Here is an 18,344-nt window from a genome sequence, read left to right as displayed (position 1 = left end):
GCTGCTACTGTGAAGTTTATGGCTTTAAATATGAGTATATGACCAATGCAGATTTGCATTTTCTCATGTACTTTACATTTGCTTATGTTATCTTTTAGATATTCTGAATTCTCAACTTCTCTGTTTTCTAACAAATCATGTGGTTCATAAATCACATACATTACATACACCAAAAAGTAACATGGTACATTATCTTTTGGAAGCTGTACCAAAGTGATTGCCTAAGCCCTAAATTTTCTTTTAAGATTGGATTCTGATCTACGCTAGGAAGCAATAAAGTGTGTGTCTGTGTATGAATGTGTAAGGAATTTGATCTGCTAAAGGACATTGACGTGGTTGAATTGGTTGATTTATAGGCTAAGAATAAGATAAAGCTTTTTGTGTTTAGACACCCAAAAAAAAAAAATTCAATTACCACCTTTCAAAATTATTATTTAGGATAATTTGGAAAAATATCAATTGATAGTAACATCAGTATATCTTGCAAAATTATTAGCCTTTCCATCAAACTACAATATTTTTTCTTCTTATTAACAATAGAAGTATCCTTAAAAAATTATTTAAATTTTCTCAGAGAACAAATATTTACGCCAAATTAGACAGTTATTTCAAAAATGTTTCAAATTAAGCCAGCCAAAAATTACAACTCACTAGTCTCTAGAGTTAATAACACTAATAAAATTTTACATTTTCATTTAAAATTGTGTGGGAGAAAGAGCACATTTATTACAATATCAAACAACTAATGTTACTGGTCATGAAGGCCATAGTCCTCTCCAAAGTACTTGTCAACAAGGGTATTTGCCATAGTTCTCAGTTGTTCATTTTCATGAAACTGAAATCTTTCCATTGCTTCAATCCCATCCTCTTCTTCTACAAGCTTTAGGCCCTTGCCATTTGGCATCCCTCTCAGGACCTGTTGTAAACACCAAAAACATATCGTCAAGAAGGATGCGTAGCTTGTGTTTTTGAAACTTGATAAATTATGAACAAAAAAGAAAAGTAAGTTGATAAATTTAACTTATTTCATAATAGCTGTAAGGCGAAAGCTAGTGTACTCCAGATAAAGTAGGGAGTGCAGCACTCCTTAAAAGTTAACCTACTATCAAAAGTTATTAGGTAAATTTAATTTATTTATTATTGTCATTATTTTTTTTATCATAGGCTGAACAAACAAACCAGCACTAACAAAAAAACTAATTCCTCTGTTACTCTGTTATTGTCGATGTGATGTCTTCAAATATTTTCACTGTTTTGTTTTCTGGCAGGTGCTTCCACTATCGTTTTAGCTAGCTATAGATTTTGACGCTCTTGAACCCACCCTATTCCACTTCTACCATAAATGACCATCAAAGTCCGAAAAATTGCTGCCATAGAAAAGGAAGACGCATATCTGTCGCCATTGCTGGTTAGCTAACTCCAAACACAAAACGGATTCTGTAGAAGAACCCCGGTTTCCATGAAGGCGCATGATTCTCAGATGACGACACAGTTAAAGCACAAAATACATGGCAGTTACAACAGGCCCATTATCTTTTATTTCAAATCAACCTCAATGTGTACGTAATAGAATAAAAAATTAAAATACAATTATATTTAAACAATTATTTGTATTATTTTTTTATTAATTTATTCAAAAAATAATTAAATTCTGAAGCTAATTGGTATAAAATATTACAGATATAAAACTAAGAAAAAATTTTATTTGTATAAAAATGAGCCTAATAAATAATTATTTTATTTAATATATAATTAAAAGTATTTCTTTCTTTGCCAACAAATTATAGTTCAAATGACATAATCTCTAGTCACCAAAAAAAAGACGTAATCTCTTTATATTTACCTAAGAATTGGTAAAAAAAATACTTCTTTCCTTTATTAACTTTTTTAAACATTAATTATTTATTTTACATGCAATATAAAAATAAATGAATATAATATTTATTGAGTAGCAGCAATTACACACAAAATTTTGTTGTCATAGTATTTGAACGAAAGAAAAAAAAATGTTATTTTAAGAAAAAATAATAATATATTTTTAATAATATTTTTAATACAAAATAATAAATTTTAAATATTTTTTTAAATAATATATATTAACTAAAATAATATAATTATCCCAAATAATATATTATAAATATAGTAAAATAACATATTTCAATAAAAAAATTGTTAATAAAAAATTATATAAATATTTTCTTTACATGAATTTTTGTTTCGCACAAAATAAAATTATTATATATTTGTTTGCTTTTTATGTTGTATAAATATTTTTTTAATTAAATTTATATAGTATTAAATCTTTTATCATTCTGTTCATGTTTAATGTTTTAATTTTGTTTCACACGAAATAAAATTATATATATATATATAATACAAAATTTTTTACAATTGTATTTATATTTAATATTAAAATTTTATTTCACATAAAATAAAATTTATTTAAATTTTAATATTATATATATATATAACACAAATTTTTTTTATCATTGCATTTATATTTAATATTATATTTTATTTCACACAAAACAAAATTTATTTAAATTTTAATATTATATACATAATATATATTTAATATTATTTTTTTTAAGATTCTAATATATCTTTTTTTTGGATTTGGTACATGAATTTTTAACTTATTTTTTATGTATTATTTATTTTAATTCTAAAATCCAATAACTTTTTTTTGTACAGACATATTATTTTTAATATTTATATACTAATTTTTTATTTTGAACTTTATCCCAATATCTGAGACTTGCCAAAAAAATCTAAAATTTATAAAAAAAAATAATTAACCTGATTAACAGGTTACCTTTTTAAATCCAGACCATTCAAATAAAATATAATAAATAAAGAGTTTAAATTTAACGAATTCACAAGGTGTGCAACACTCCATACTTAGCAAGGAGCGTTTAAAGATGAGCCTATATATCTGCCTCTCTTTTAATTTTTCTTTTGGAAATTAGCTAATAAGCACCCTTTTTCTTTTAGTCTCTAATATTTAGATTAAGTTCTAATTTCGTTTCTAACGGTTAACATGTTTTCTGATATGTAGTTTTCCTCTCTTCTGGGCAGTTTTCCCGCTCCTCTTACAAAAAAAAATGTCTTATTTTTGTTTCAAATGCTTTCTTTTCGTTTTTTTTTTTTTCAAAATTAATTTTCTCTTCTAAAATACACCGTTTTCCCTCTGTTAATATCTTATTCTTTCGCTTATTCTTCTATCAATTTCACTCTCAAATCACTAAAACTATAACTACAGCCACGATTATGATTGTTGTTACCTAGAAGATGATAATGGAGGAAAAAATATTTTTGAAAGAAAAAATTTAATTTTGACCAAAGGACTAAAATAGAACAAAATAAGGCATTTGGGACAAAAATAGTGTTTCAAACGTTAGAGCCGAAATTAAGACTTAACCCAAACGTTGAGACTAAAAGAGTACTTAACTCGTATAAAAATAGTAACTTGTGGAATGATTGTTATTGGTTATGGAAGGATTATTTATAATATTTAATATTTGATATTTTGGTGGAAAGTTATCATTACTCATTAGTTATGCCGAATGAATTAGCGGATTTCTTACCAGCTCTATGAATTGGAGTCCAAGCCTAGCAGCTTCAATATCAGCAGATCTAACCAAATCAATAAAACCTGGCAAGCATCCTTTCTCGACCAGCGAAATCAGGTGCTCAAAGATCAGATCCGGCTTCGCATTACCTTTAGTAGGCGCAACACAAAGGTTCCCCAATACATAAGCAACTTCCTTTCTTATATCGAATGGAGCGGCAGAAAGAAGACGCAACAGCAAAGGCACCGCCTCGCTTGAATGTATCAACCGCTTGTGCTCAATGTCACCGGCGGCAATATTAGATAGCACCCAGGCTGCTTCCTGCATTTTGAAATTTAAGCTCTTATATCAAGATGATAAACAAAAGAAGGAATAAGTTCATCAAATTGAAGATTAAAATTTTATACCTTCTTTAAGACCCTGTGTTCGCTATTCATACATTTTACCAGGGCTTTTATGATATTATCTGAAAATATTATTACAAAATCAGATGCAAGAAATTATTCCATATTTTGAACGAAAATGCACCAAGATTATCGAGTAAAGGGAGAACCAAGAAAATTACTAGCCTGTAATTTCTTGTCCAGGTGTCAAAATAACATAAATTGTATGGGAATCAGCAGCAATGAGATTACCTAAACTTCGCAAAACCTACAAAGATTTTCCTTTGTTGTTAGAACAACTTATCAGTGAAAATAACAATTGTGATTTGTATGTATTATTAGATGCTAATGCTAAAATGTTATAGATGAAGAGGTCATTACTGGAATCAGTAATTGCAAGCTATTTGATGTTGCCAATCTGTGGACTAGCAATTGAAGCACGTCACTCTTCACCAGCAGACTCGTAGCTACATTTGAAAGTGCCGACAGATACACAACTACCCATGCTACTTCAGTTGCTAATTCGTCATCCCTGATGTCGATTAAAAACATGAATGGCATTACTTAGGACATCATTGCAAGCTGTACTGTTAAGACATAAGAGTTAAAGAGCTTGCTACTAATCTAACACTTCCAAGAAATAAGCTTTGTGTTCACAATACTAAAGGAGGTTGTGTTATCAGTCTATCATCACTTCCAATTTCAACCCCACAAACTTACAGTAGGGTAAAGTTTATGATTATATTGATACTAGTTAAAGGCACACCGCATATTTTTTTTTACAGGTATATCATACAGAAACTCTAATAAACATATATAATAAATACTCTTATACAGAGAAAGAAAAGGCAGAACACATAGAAGGGTTTTCTTCCTTGAGAAAAGCAAATGCCTCTAAAGTCATCAATGGTTTCAGATTTAAATTGCCATCTAACACACACAGAAGTGAGCATGCATGTGTTAAGTATCTAAGGAAAGTGGGGAACCACACCGTAAAAGCTAGCCGATAAGGTGGAAGAACCACTCTCCTTATATACAACATCAAGCATCCGATACTACCCGATGTGGGATTTTGGGCACCCCATAATACCCAAGTCCCTAATAATACACCACCCCTGGAGAGCTGATATCCATGGTGGCTTCACTCTATCAACATTGACCTAGTGGTAGTCACTTCGCTACCAACTATCAGTATTTGGTATTCACCTTAATCCAGCATATAGGTAGCCCTTTCCATAATGTCAACAACCAGGCTCTGATATCATTGTTAACTATCTAAGGAAAGTGGGGAACCACACCTTAAAAGCTAGCTGATAAAGGAGAAGAATCACTCTCCTTATATACAACAGCATGCATACACACACGTGCATGACATGTTTAACATGAATTTTCCAAATTGGCAGATTTACAAAGAGGGCCAAGGATTTGGTACTGAGCACTGGTACGTGGTACCTGTCTGTTAAATATTTGCAAGATATAACCCCCCCCCCCCCAATCCTTTACTTAGAAATCGTAATCCTGCTCTGCTTTTTCCACTATTTACATTTGACCCAATTTCAATTCAACCTTAATGGAGGTTGTTCTTCCTTTTACCTATACAAATTAAATCCCAAATGGTTATCCTAATTTCATGAAAGTTGAAACAGAGGTTCCATTCCTGACTTTTTGTTGTGTGATTGATGAAGTCAATGTTGTCTGCAGATTTGTTCATATTGTAGTCTCCAAGAGAGAGGGAAATGGAAGAACAAAGATTAGCATGACAGAGAGAACATGTTCATGCAATGCATTTGTCATCTGATTTTGTTATGCTAATTTTGTCTCTAACTCATTTAATCACTCAAACTTGGACAAAGAATTTGTACCATTCAAACAAATAGACACACATGTTTTCCTCATGACATGCATAACAGCTGAAACTCCATGTGATAATGCCCTTTTTACCAATTCAATAGATATCTAAAATATATAGCGATTAACATGTACTTGTTCTTTTGAAACATTTGAAATTACCAACACCAAATTTCAAATATATGAATGCAAATTAGAGCCAGAAAAGAGCTTGGAGAAAGAAAAACCATTCAGGAGAAGAATGAAAGCCACCTAAAACAGTGATTCTCCTTTCCGGGAGGAATTCAGAAAGAGAAGTGAAGGTGATTCACCCAGTATCCAGGAAATAGGTTTGAAGGAAGAGTGGTTCTGTTATTTGCTTCACCTAACAATCAAAATAAAGGGTGGATGAAGTTTTAACAAATATTTATGAGGGGTACCGGTGTCCTTCTCTAGAGGGGGATACCAAATCGTTGACCTACGAAGAGAGTTTGAGATGAATCACTTGAAATTTTGGTTGTTAGTTTCATGCCTGTAATCTGTATATGTTTGGCGATATGTTTTCTGTTTATGATAACAGAGAATTCTGGTGTGATTTTAGTGAAGTAAAAGCTAAATATCCTTAAAACTAGACTACGATGTTCAACTGTGATTTAAACAATATGAACTCCTAGCATGTTGATCCACAAATAGATAAATTCAAAAGGAGACATGAGTTCTTAGCAATGATATAGAACCAAGTAAATCCAGAATAATACTCACGCTTTCTTCAAGTGTCGAACGATTGCATCCAATACTCCATCAACACGAATGAGTTCAGTTGCAGCTTTCGGTTCTGGACCCTGCACATAATCATACCAAAGTGATGTTAAAATTCCAAAAAAAAAAAAAAAATTGTCGCCACAACTATTTTCAATTCAACAACAAAGATATATCCAGCTAGTGAGGTCAGCTAGATGGATTAAACAACTAAGCCTTGTCACTGCTACTACACTAGTATGTGTCAGCATAACGAAAGCAGCGGACTGCAAAATATATTTTAGACAACACTGATCACATCATACAAGCTAACTATAAACAGTGAAGAATTACCATAACCAAAAAAAATTTATCCCACTAGGTGGTGTTAGCTACAACCTACAAGCATTAACTGATGCTATAGTGTTCTATCTATCATAAATCATATTTTAAACCATTTACAGTCAAACTGTTCTAGTAGTTTCTCTTATGTGTGAGTTTTCCACTACATCTAGCTATTGGACTGCACTCCCCAGCTGGGGCACTCTTTACTTGGGCCTCTTTATATCTTCTCCTCACATACCCAAACCACCTATAATAAGCACTACACAGTATTTCTTTCTAATGCACTTATTCCTAATCCAATCCCTTCTAATATGTTGTCATGTTCAATGCAACATCCTCATCTCTACAACATTTAGCTTGTCATACTGCTAACTTTACTGCCCAACATACAATCCCATATCTTATAGCTGAGCGGTGAAATTTACCCTTTGGCTTTATACAACATAAACAAATCAGAGCACAAACAAATGTGATGCAATATGATATAAACTATAAAACTGATAAACTTTGACACCTTGATGAGGTTAGACAAAGCCCAGGCAGCTGTTCTAACAGTTGAACCTTTGTTTGGTAGCATCATTCTTGCAAGAGGTAGTAAAGCCCCTTGAGCAAGCAGAACATTCCTCAACTCTTCGCCTTCACCAGCTACATTTCCAAGAGCCCAAGCACACTGTTCGGCAACAGGTGACGAGCTCTTTTCTGCAGAACAGATCATTCATAAATACAAAAGGTAGAAGTAAATACTAAAATATTTAAAATAAGCTCAAAGTTCAAGTATGAATTTTATCGCAAATGTTTAATATAGTTGCCAAAGTCCTGTCCATCCCATTCTTCCTAGTTCCTTTAGATCATAGACACTTTGCAATGTTATAACAATTTGAATTTGAGCTACTAGAATTCTTCTTAATCTTTCTATGCAGACATCAATGAAACAATTAATCCATTCATGGACATGCAAAATTAAACTCAAAGTGATCAGTGATCACTCACCCCCAAGATGAGCAATAAGCAAAGGTAATGCAGGCAACAAAGCTTTTGTTTCTTCAGGATTCCCTGCAGCAATATTTGTAAGACACCAAGCCGCCTCCAGCAACTGAATAACACATTCACCAAAAAAGCGTAAGTGACTAGTAGTAACTTACTGTTCAGTATTGATACTATCTGCATAACATGCACAGTGCAGTTACTGCTTTCTCAAGTTTCATGGATAGTAAAAGGCATTCATGGAAGCAACAGAAGATCATTCTAAAGGAGGAGACAAATCTTCAGACCTGTTCATCCGGAGACCCAAACGAAAGACACTGCACAAGTGCAGGTACCACGCCGGCTTTAATAGCAGACTCAACAGGCGGAAATTCAGACCTTGACAGCAGTCGCCTTAATTCTTGCAGGGCAACCACTCTTTTATGCATTGCACCCTTCCCCCTATACATAGTCATAATGCATATGAGCCAAAGTTAATCAAGATATGAACTTGCACATTGTTGCTTGAAGCTTTATAAAGTTACTTCTTAGTGAGGAGAGTGAACAACAACATTCAATCACTCATTCAAAAACCTATCAAATCAAACCGAACTGGATAATTCTTGTTATTTATCTAACACATAATATAACAAATAGATGAGTTCAGAGGACCAAACTGAAAAGCAACAGAAGATTTCAACTTTTCGACGGCAAGGGAAGTTTGAGAGTCCAAAATGGATTGCTCTTCATCAATGATCATGTCACTGTCAAGGGGAGCTTGGCCATCGCCGTCCCCGTCGCCACCGCCGCCAACGGGGACCCTACAGAGCCTCTTGGCACGCACAAGAGACTCCCTTCTTTCTTTGCCAATCGCCACCGCCTGTTGCCGTCTCCTGGTACCCGCAACAGTTCCAACTGAAACCCTAGATTATTGCAGTGTTCATAACTGAGATGAAATGAAAAGCTTATGCATAACTATGCAAGGAAAAGTGTTACCTGAGGACTTAATGGGGCTTCTGGTAGTATGATCCGCCATTGTTGCTTGGTTCCTTCACCAACTGAAGCAGTAGTATCTACTCGCCACTGAGGCACTGAGCTTCCTTTTCTTTTTCCTTCTTCGCAGCTTGGGTTCGGTGTCAGGGAATAGGGATTAGGGGTGCAGTGCTAGTTCGAACCGGTTATTGAACCGGTGAGACTCCGAAAGTAGAAACTAGGGGTATCATAGTCATTCAGTAAAATGGTCAATTTGAATTGAGAGGTGTTCAAAATTAGGAAGGGCAAAATTATCCGAGATGCAGGAATTTCTGTGGAGACTAATTCGAATGGAGATTTTATTGCGAAAAATTTTCTCTGTGAAAATAGAAACGGGAGTTGAAATTTTTCCCAGACAAGTACGGGGATCCAAGCGAAAATTCCCGTCCCGTCCCCACTAAAACTGCTCAGAGCTGATACATGCGATTTCATTCCAAAAATTGCTTTTACAATCTTTTCATTCGCTAAATTTTTGGATATCAAAGAGGATTCCGATTTCTTAGTTGATATGTTATGCTATTTGCTCATCTTTTTCTTTGTGGATTGATTGCAAAGGAATGGATCCTCTTAATTTTTTTTAACAATTGAGAAAGTAAAGTGTGATATCTCACCATTAATTTTATAAATGGGTTTCAAAAATAAATATGAGAGAAAGAACAATGAAAGGGTTAGAGATCACACTTTACACTCTCAATTTTTTTTAACAATTGAGAGGATCCATTCCCTTAATTGCAGTCTTATTTCTTTGTGATTTGTAGAACATTGCTTTGTTATCATTATTTTCTAACAATGTTTTTTCATATTCATTTGAGATGTAAAGAGAAAGAATATGATAAAAATAGTTGTCATAGAACTTGTTGAAAATGAGTTAGCCTTCTTTAATTTCTACTTCTTTCTCTTATTCAGATTTTTTTTGTTTTCAGTTCTTTTATATAGTCAAGTTTCTAATAATGTAGGCGGTTTTGTTCGATATTTTTAGTTATAGATTTTGATGTGCCTTATTTGGTGAATATATTGATCAACTTAATCGATTTCTGTCTTCTGGATATGCTGAATAGTCAGTTGTGGTTTTACAACTTGTCAAAGTTAAAGTTTTTAGAGGTTTGTATCTTGTAAAATTCATTTTATTTGTGTCACTTATCTGAGTTCACTTGATTTTAACACTATATTCTTGTAACGCATGCATCTATTTCTTATTTTCAAGTAGAGTTGGATTTCAGAATGTTATATTTGCATTAAAGCTTGGATTTAATTTTGATATCCAGAGGTGGCAGCTTTTTGAAAAAGGTATATAAGTAAATTTTTTATGTAGATTATTTTTGTGTTGCTCTTTTTTTAGTTATTTAAGTTGCTACTGTATTTATTAACAGTTGTATTTCACATGGAGTTAGTGGATTTCAACTCATTGGCATTATTGGTTCTAAAAAAAATATCGAAATAAAAGATAACTTTATGAAGCTCACACCTAGATGTACTGTGAAGTCGCTTGATGATAGCAACTGAGTTGGAACCACAATTTTTTTTATTGGTAAATACTACTTTATTTTGGAACGATATTAATCCTTTTGTCCTCTTTAGTATTTGAACATACTTTGTTAGTATTTATTTTAGTTTTTTTAGTTCTAGTTTGCAAATAATACTATGTTTGGTTATAATGTCTTAACATTCTAGACTTGGTCATATATTTTTAGGCGAAAACTTTTGTTGTGCTAGCAAAAATAGCTAAAATAGTTGAGGATGGTCCTTGGTGGTATTCTACTTGTGTGTGTGGTAGAGGTGTTCAGACAGAATCTGGGATTTATTTTTGTCGGTTTTGCAACATTCATGTTACAAATGTGACACCTAGGTATAAATATTTTATAATGTTTCCTTTGTGCTTTATTAAATTGTGAATTATTTCTGTATAGTTGTTATCTTAGGCCAGTATTTTTGTGTATTTATAAAAAATTCAGGTTTAGAATGAAGGTGTTGGTTGAGGATTCTACTGGTGTATCTATTTTTGTGCTCTTTGATCGTGGGACAAGTTACCTACTGAATAAAACTTGTGCTTAGCTGTTTGAACATCATCTTAAGAATGTTGATGTAAGTAAATTGAATGCTATTTTTTTTTTATGTGTTGAGTTTATTGTTATATAGTTTTCTTATCTCTCGGTTTTTACTAATACATTTTTTTGTTGCATTATTTTTCTTTTTTTTCGTAGGTTGTGTTTGACACACAATTTTCTCCTATATTTCAAGAAATTGTTGTAAAAAATCATGCTGTTCAAAGTTCTTAGTAGGCTTGTTGGAATGGAAAAGTTCAAAGGGACTTATCCTGTAAGGCGTGTTTGTAATGATGCTGCAATAGTATTGAAATGTTTGAGCTGTCTGGTTCGAATTTGAGTTCCGAAAAGGTATAAAATGAAATTCCATCCTATTATTTCATTTTAATAAATTAGTACTTGAATTTTCTGTTTTTTTGTTGGTCCACTTTTAATAATGTCTTATATGAGATGTGCTTTGTATTATCTAAAGATGAGTTTGTACCAAAAGGAGAAGGATCATTTGTGGGACCCTCTAAAGTTACCAAATCATCAGATTTGGGGTTGACTCCTTTCACCTGTTTTGAGCTCTTTGCTGGTTTGCCTCAATGTACCAAAAAGAATAAAGTGTTGTTGACTTGGGAGCTAATGAAGGTTCTTTGCTTCTAATTTCTTTTATTTTTTCTATATTATTTTCACTCTTTTTTGAGCCTTGTTTAAATTGAATCTATTATCTTGTGTCCTTTAATAGTATTCTCCTCTCAAGAGAAAATTTATTGATGCTGTGATAGATAAGTTAAATGAAGAGGATAATTCTGAAAATTCATGTGATGAAGTTGATGAAAGTGAAGAGGTGAGTAATGTTGAACTATTTCTTTGAGAGGATACTTAATTTTACCATCGAGTTTCTTTGACTAGAACTCATTAATTATCCCTCTAATTTGACTTTAATTTTCATGCAATTGTTTACAATAGGAGTACATGCTTGGCCTTAATCAAGGCTCTCTTTAGATTAGAAAAGAGGAGAAGCCTTTCTTAAAGAGGTTGAGAAGATCTTTGAAGTTACAATTTGATGAATCTGATGAGTCTCGTGGCTCGGAGAATAAAGGTACATCTGGACAGGGGGTTGATTGAGATAACTGCCCATGGTGGTTAACTAGAGCTATTAATTAGGACTAATCTAAGACATTAGGTATTTTGGTTGTGTCCATGTAATAGCATTTGATATATTAGATTGTAGTCCATGAAAATATCTGAATATGTTTTCATCTTTTGTATAGAATATTTTTTGAATTGTTATTAGGCTTTTTTCTCATATAATAGATTAAGTGTTAGGGTGTGGATATAATATCATTAGCCATTAAGCAAATTAGCTATGTAGCTTTTATGTTTATACTTATTTTTTTGAAATTTAATAAAATATAGTAGCTCTTTTATGATATAAAAATCTCTCATTTCATAATTTAGTTTATTCCTTAACTTTTGTAGTTTTGTCAATTGAATGCTTTATGGTATTTAGAAGATTGTATATTCATGTGTTTTTGAATTGATTTGTACTTTCTTGATGAAATCTATACTAAAACAAGTTGGAAGTGATTTTTTTGTCACTTCCTTTATTTGATAAATTTCTTAGATGCTTTTTTACTAAAATGGTTAATGTAACTTAGGTAACAAAATAATAATTTTTTTTTACCCATCTTACCTCATGCTCCTAGATTAGGATTTTAATTTTTTTATTAGAATTGGTAGACTATAATTGCTATTAGGCAAAAGAGATCCATTTGCAAAAAAATCCTATTCAACTAGGGTTTTTTATTTCTCTTTCATATAAGATCAAAGGTGGATGTTCTCTTTTATTGGATTTGCACATTCCATTTAGTTATTGTTCATTTTGTTATCATTTTTTATCGAGCAATACCATGAGTGAATCATGTATAGTTGCTAGAAAGAGAAGGAAATTGACAACGAAGATGAAAAAAAATGGGACATTTGGAATAAAAAATGGTTAGTTGATTCTTTTGTTAATTATTATTTCTTTAACGAGCAATTTTTTCTCATAGTCAGTTGTATGTTGCAATATTCAGAGTGACAACAAGATCAGGATTAAAGGTATTATTGTCTAATGAAGATGATGAATGCTGTAACCTCACATCAAATATTGTTTACAAAAAAAATTTTCAAAAAATATAATTTGGTAAGTGGTTTCTTCTCTATACTATATGAATCTTTTATTCGAAAAGTTTAGGTTTATTTTACAAGTTATGTTTTTCTATTTTTTATTCTATTTTGGGTCTGTATTTTATTATTTTTTAACGTAAAAAGTGACAATCCAAGAAGATTGAAAAAAAAATTCGAAACAGAAAATAGATATTTTCAACTCGTGCGTTGCACGGATCTTCTGCTAGTATATATATAAAGAGAAAGACCCAAAATTCCTAATCCTCATTTGCATAACCTTCTTCAATTCATAAATCCCTAACGTCGTCCATACTCCATCCAACCTCTTTGTAGCCACCCTCTCGCCACTCTTCTGTCTCACTGCATTGTCACCCTTCACCGTTTCATCACCTCATCGCGTCATTCTCTATATTCGTGGCGTTCCTTTTCATAACTCTATCGTCGTGTCCATTTTCCTCTCTGCTTCCGCATCCCCCACCTCGTCCACTGCTTTGTGCTCTTGCTCGTCGTGGCGTCCTCACTTTTTGTATAAAATCTTACTATTTTTGTATAAGATGAATACTTTCAACTCTATTCTTATGGAAATTAATAATTAATCAGAATTATAAAAAAATGGGGAATGGGGTCTCTGTGGAAAATGGAGCCCTGTGGGGAATGGGATTGAGAGCAATATTCTCCCACGACGGGAAACAGTAACGGGGACAGAGAGCAAATCTAGGGGCAGGGATGGGGAGCAGGAAGGCATACCCTGCCCCCGCCTACCCTATTAACATCTCTATTTAAAATTGATCTAATTTGAATAAAACCGATTAATCGAACCGAATCAAAAAATCCAAAAAAATGACGTTCTGTAGTTTTTGTTATGGTTTGATTCGGTTTTTAATTCTGTTAAGAAAAATCATAACCAAATCGATATTTAACAGAAACCCTAAATTTTAAAATGAAAAGCTGTATACGGACCCAATTAAAATGAAAAAATATAAAAGCTTAATTGTAAATTTGATAAAATTATAGAGATTAACAAATTAATTAAACTTTATTTTAATTTTGTCTCTAATATTTTAAATATATGTGTATACAAAAAACCAAAATTATTTTATCAAAATTAATTATTAGTATAAAATATTTATTGAAATATTAAAATATATATTGAAAATGAGTTAAACAATACATGTATTATTTAATTTATTTTTAATATATATTTTATATTTTAATATATATTTTATAAAAATAACAAATTTGGTAATTAATTTTTTATATACACTTAATATAATTAATTTAATTATCATATATCCAAACAAAAAATTTATAAATTCAAACGGCATACATAATTTTTTTTTTCAAAAAAAAATTCATAAACAAAAAGGAATTAAATTGAAACATTTAAATTATTACGCATTTGAACTTCTTTGAATTAAAAAATGTCTCATCCAAATTCAGTCTATTTTATTTAAGAAAAATTCTAGAGAACTATTAAAATTTATTATTTTTTATCATCATTTGTCTAATAATAATTTAAATTTTTATTTGTAGATATTTGCACATAATAAAAATTAATATAAACCGTATCTATATTTATCAAAATTTATACACATAAATTAATACAATTTATATATATATTTTTTTATAAAGTTTACACACATGATTTTAGACTAGCACTTGACAATAATAATTTATATTCATATTTATAAGTATTTGTATGCAAAAAATATATAATTTGTATATATATTTATCATAATTTATACACATGAATAAATATAATTTACATTCATATTTTTAAAATTTGTACATATAAATAATAATTTAGTATTTATAATGACAAAATGATGATTAAAATTATAAAAAAATTGATGGCCAAATAAAATTTCTCTTTTATTTAATATGTTTGATTGAGATTTTAAATAAGAATAGTATGTAGTAACTTTTAAGCGTAAATATGATAGTAGGTGCTCATTTTCTGAATTCAAATATAACCACAACCATATCATCCCACCATTGAACTTTTGCTCGTCAACCAAATTAGTTTGAAGTTTTCAATGCCATGTGAACATAACGCTTTTTCTTTAATTTTTGCAGCACATAGATAGTCGTCGATCCATATCAGAATCATATAATTTGTACGTACACCTATTAAATAAAACTACATACATTTATTTATTTCAAAATAGAAAAAAAAATTGTTTATTGTCAAAATCCAAACTTTCAATATTGAATGTGTTGTAGACTTAAATTAATAATGTATTATTGCTATGGACATGATAATAATTTCCAAACGAGAAGATCAATTTCTGAAGAAATCTCCCAACTAAACATTGTTGTATATATCTTACAATAATTTTCAAGCAAAGATTCATAGCAGTTATATTCATGTAAGATGAATAATCAAAAATAATTATTTAACGGTTCTTGATTATAAAACAATTTTATGTGAGTTTTTATGTATTTTTTATATCATATATCATATATATATATATATATATATATATATATATATATATATATATATATATATATATATATATATATATATATATATACCCCCCACCCCCCCCCCCCCCCAAAAAATGACGATTTTCTTCAAGCATCCTGTTTCTCCTATAAAATAAAATATACATCTTTTACATAAAATATGCATGGCTGCCACATTATGACATCTCCCTGCGTATATAAAATTAAATGTGTGCATGACTAGACTCAAATCTTATTAGTGTCATGCATAAATATTAGAAAAATACTCCAAAGTCAGAACTCTATATATATTATATTATATGTTTTTTATTTGTCTTGTGTATAGATGAATGCTTTAATTTTTTTATTGTCTGCAATATTTTTTAATCTGATAGGTTAATAATTAATTCGTATAAAGTTTTATCTAAAACTTTATTTTTGACCAATGAATTATCACTTACACGCAGAATTTAAATTCAATACTTATTTAAACGGACTAGCTAGTAATAAACTAATAACTACTAGACTAATTCAAATTAGTTATGGATGCTTTAATTTGTCTGAGTCATATGTATACTTGTCGCCATTCAACAACATTCACATAACGAAAATGATCAAGTAATATATACCGAAAATAAGACCTGGAAAATTAAATGACATACATGTATGTATATAGTTTAGTTTACCTATGAACGTTTTCTTATTAGTAATTGATCTATAATTCTATATGACTATGTATATATCTCAATTAACCAATTAAGTTGCAACAACCAAATGTACACAAGAATCAATTTTACTGGTGAGGGGTGTTTCTTTGTCATAATGAAGGTAGGCAAATTCAACGACAACAATTAGAAAACTCAGAAACATCAATAAGTTATGAGTGTATAGTCAAGAAAAGCGTTAGATTGAGGCAAAAGAAGAGATCAAAAGAGTGAGAAAAATGGACAGCTAGCTCGAAGTTGTATTAAAATTTCTGAATCATTAAACCTCAAGAAAAATATCTTTAGAAGATTGAATCATTAAAACAAGAAAGTCAAGTGGATTACTTTTTCTATGTTTTTGGGAAGTGCCGATTTTTTTTATTTTAAAGCAAAAAGATATTAGAATTTTGCTGCAATTTTTACGTACGCTTTTGAAATAGTTATCTATATATTTTTACAAAAATTCGCATCAAATATATAAACAATTTGTCATTTCCTGAATCTTCTAGAAGTACTTATAGTTTTATTCTTCTTACTAGTATAACATGTTTATTAATTTATTCTTTTATTTAATTTTTTTATCCATTCTAACAAAAATTATCAAAAAAAGAAATTACTTTTGTTTATGTTATTAAATTTTGGAGGCATTTTTACATTTATTGATTTCAATATTAAAGACACCTTTTCATTTAGAAGAGATACGTTTTTCTCTTTAGCATTTTCCAATGAAAGACACATTTCTCTTAGAAGACCATTTTAATAAAGACATACTTAATAATTTATTTTTTAATAAATTTGAATAAAATTGGTTTATTATAGCAACAATAATAAATCTAATTGTCTGCATTATAATTATTAGACCCGATTTGATCTGATCGAATTATATAATCTAAATCGAATATCTTTAATTTTTTTGATAAAAAAACAAATATATCTCTGAACTTTTTGTTTTGCAGACATTTGAATCCCTAAAAATTTAAAAATATAATTAGTTCCTAAAAAAGTTGGATTTATTATTATTGTTATAAAAAAATCGATTTTATTCTAATTTATTAAGAAATTTAAAAATAACCGGTTCATTAATACGTCCAATAATAATGTAGTACGTAAGCATCTTTACAAAAAAAATATTTTACCCGTCTTTATGAAAGTATCATCTTTCTTTTAAGCCCCTTCTCGTTAAAATGCCAAAAAAAAATAGGGCAAAAAACAGAAATAAGTCAAGGAAGAAAATAATTTACGTGAATCAGCCAAAACAAAATCTGCTTCATGAATCTACCAATGCATATTTATATGTAGTTTGAATCAACTTGATTCGAACTCCATTTCTACATAATTCGAAGAATTATACACAAGCACACGCACATACTAATTCGAACCAGCTTGGTTCGAATTACATGGTATAATTCGAATTATACTGTTAAAAATTAATAATTTATTAAAAAAATGTTATTAAAAAATTTATTAAAAAATTAATAATTTAAAAATTAAAAAAAATATTTTATTCTATACAAAATAATTTTAAAAAATGGCTTAAAAGATGTTATGAGTACTATAAAAGTTTGTAATATTCTAGTGATTTAGGTAAATACATGATAAAAATATTTTTTCTTTAATTTCTAAATTATTAGTGACTATGTGGAGTATTTCTTTAATGTCCTAAGTCATTAGGACATTACAAATTTTTATAGTACTTCTAACATCTTTTAAGTCATTTTTTAAATTATTTTGCATAGAATAAAATATTTTTTGTGGTATAATTTAAATAAATTTATTAAAAAATATTCATGATAATTTTTTAATAAAATTATTTAAATTATACGGTGAGATATTACATGATTCGAATTACGCATGGGGAAGTTCGAATCACTCTAATTCAAATTATATGGTGAGCAATTCGAATTCTATACAATACTCTTCTGTCCATTCTTGATAGCTTATGAATATTTTTTTAATAAATTTATTTAAATTATACCACAAAAAATATTTTATTCTATTAAAAATAATTTAAAAAATGGCTTAAAAAAATATTAGAAGTACTATAAAAATTTGTAATGTCCTAATCACTTAGGACATTAAAGAAATACTCTACATAGTCACTAATAATTTACAAATTAAAGAAAAAATATTTTT

The 18,344-nt window shown here is 29.9% G+C and overlaps 1 protein-coding gene across 2 annotated transcripts; it reads right to left on the bottom strand.

Annotated features, from left to right (window-relative positions):
• Positions 1-603: 603 nt before the first annotated feature.
• On the bottom strand, positions 604-9,009 carry LOC112789544 (importin subunit alpha-9). Of its 2 annotated transcripts, none has more exons than XM_025831483.3 (11): positions 8,825-9,009; positions 8,506-8,743; positions 8,137-8,290; positions 7,856-7,958; positions 7,380-7,564; positions 6,545-6,624; positions 4,337-4,487; positions 4,142-4,223; positions 3,980-4,038; positions 3,588-3,893; positions 604-916 (listed from the first exon to the last, which is right to left on the bottom strand). In XM_025831483.3, exons 1-11 carry the CDS (start codon positions 8,862-8,864, stop codon positions 749-751), a joined length of 1,566 nt encoding a protein of 521 aa, XP_025687268.1. In that variant the 5' UTR covers positions 8,865-9,009; the 3' UTR covers positions 604-748. The 2 variants fall into 2 exon arrangements, with proteins under 2 accessions (XP_025687268.1, XP_025687269.1); XM_025831484.3 differs by having other exon boundaries at positions 8,506-8,751; positions 8,825-8,999.
• Between the last annotated feature and the right edge of the window lie 9,335 nt (positions 9,010-18,344).

The sequence above is a fragment of the Arachis hypogaea genome, chromosome 3 (assembly GCF_003086295.3).
Source record: "Arachis hypogaea cultivar Tifrunner chromosome 3, arahy.Tifrunner.gnm2.J5K5, whole genome shotgun sequence".
Lineage (NCBI taxonomy): Eukaryota > Viridiplantae > Streptophyta > Magnoliopsida > Fabales > Fabaceae > Arachis > Arachis hypogaea.
The sequence above is the reverse complement of the archived record's forward strand: the minus strand, read 5'-3'. Positions and strand labels throughout refer to the sequence as shown.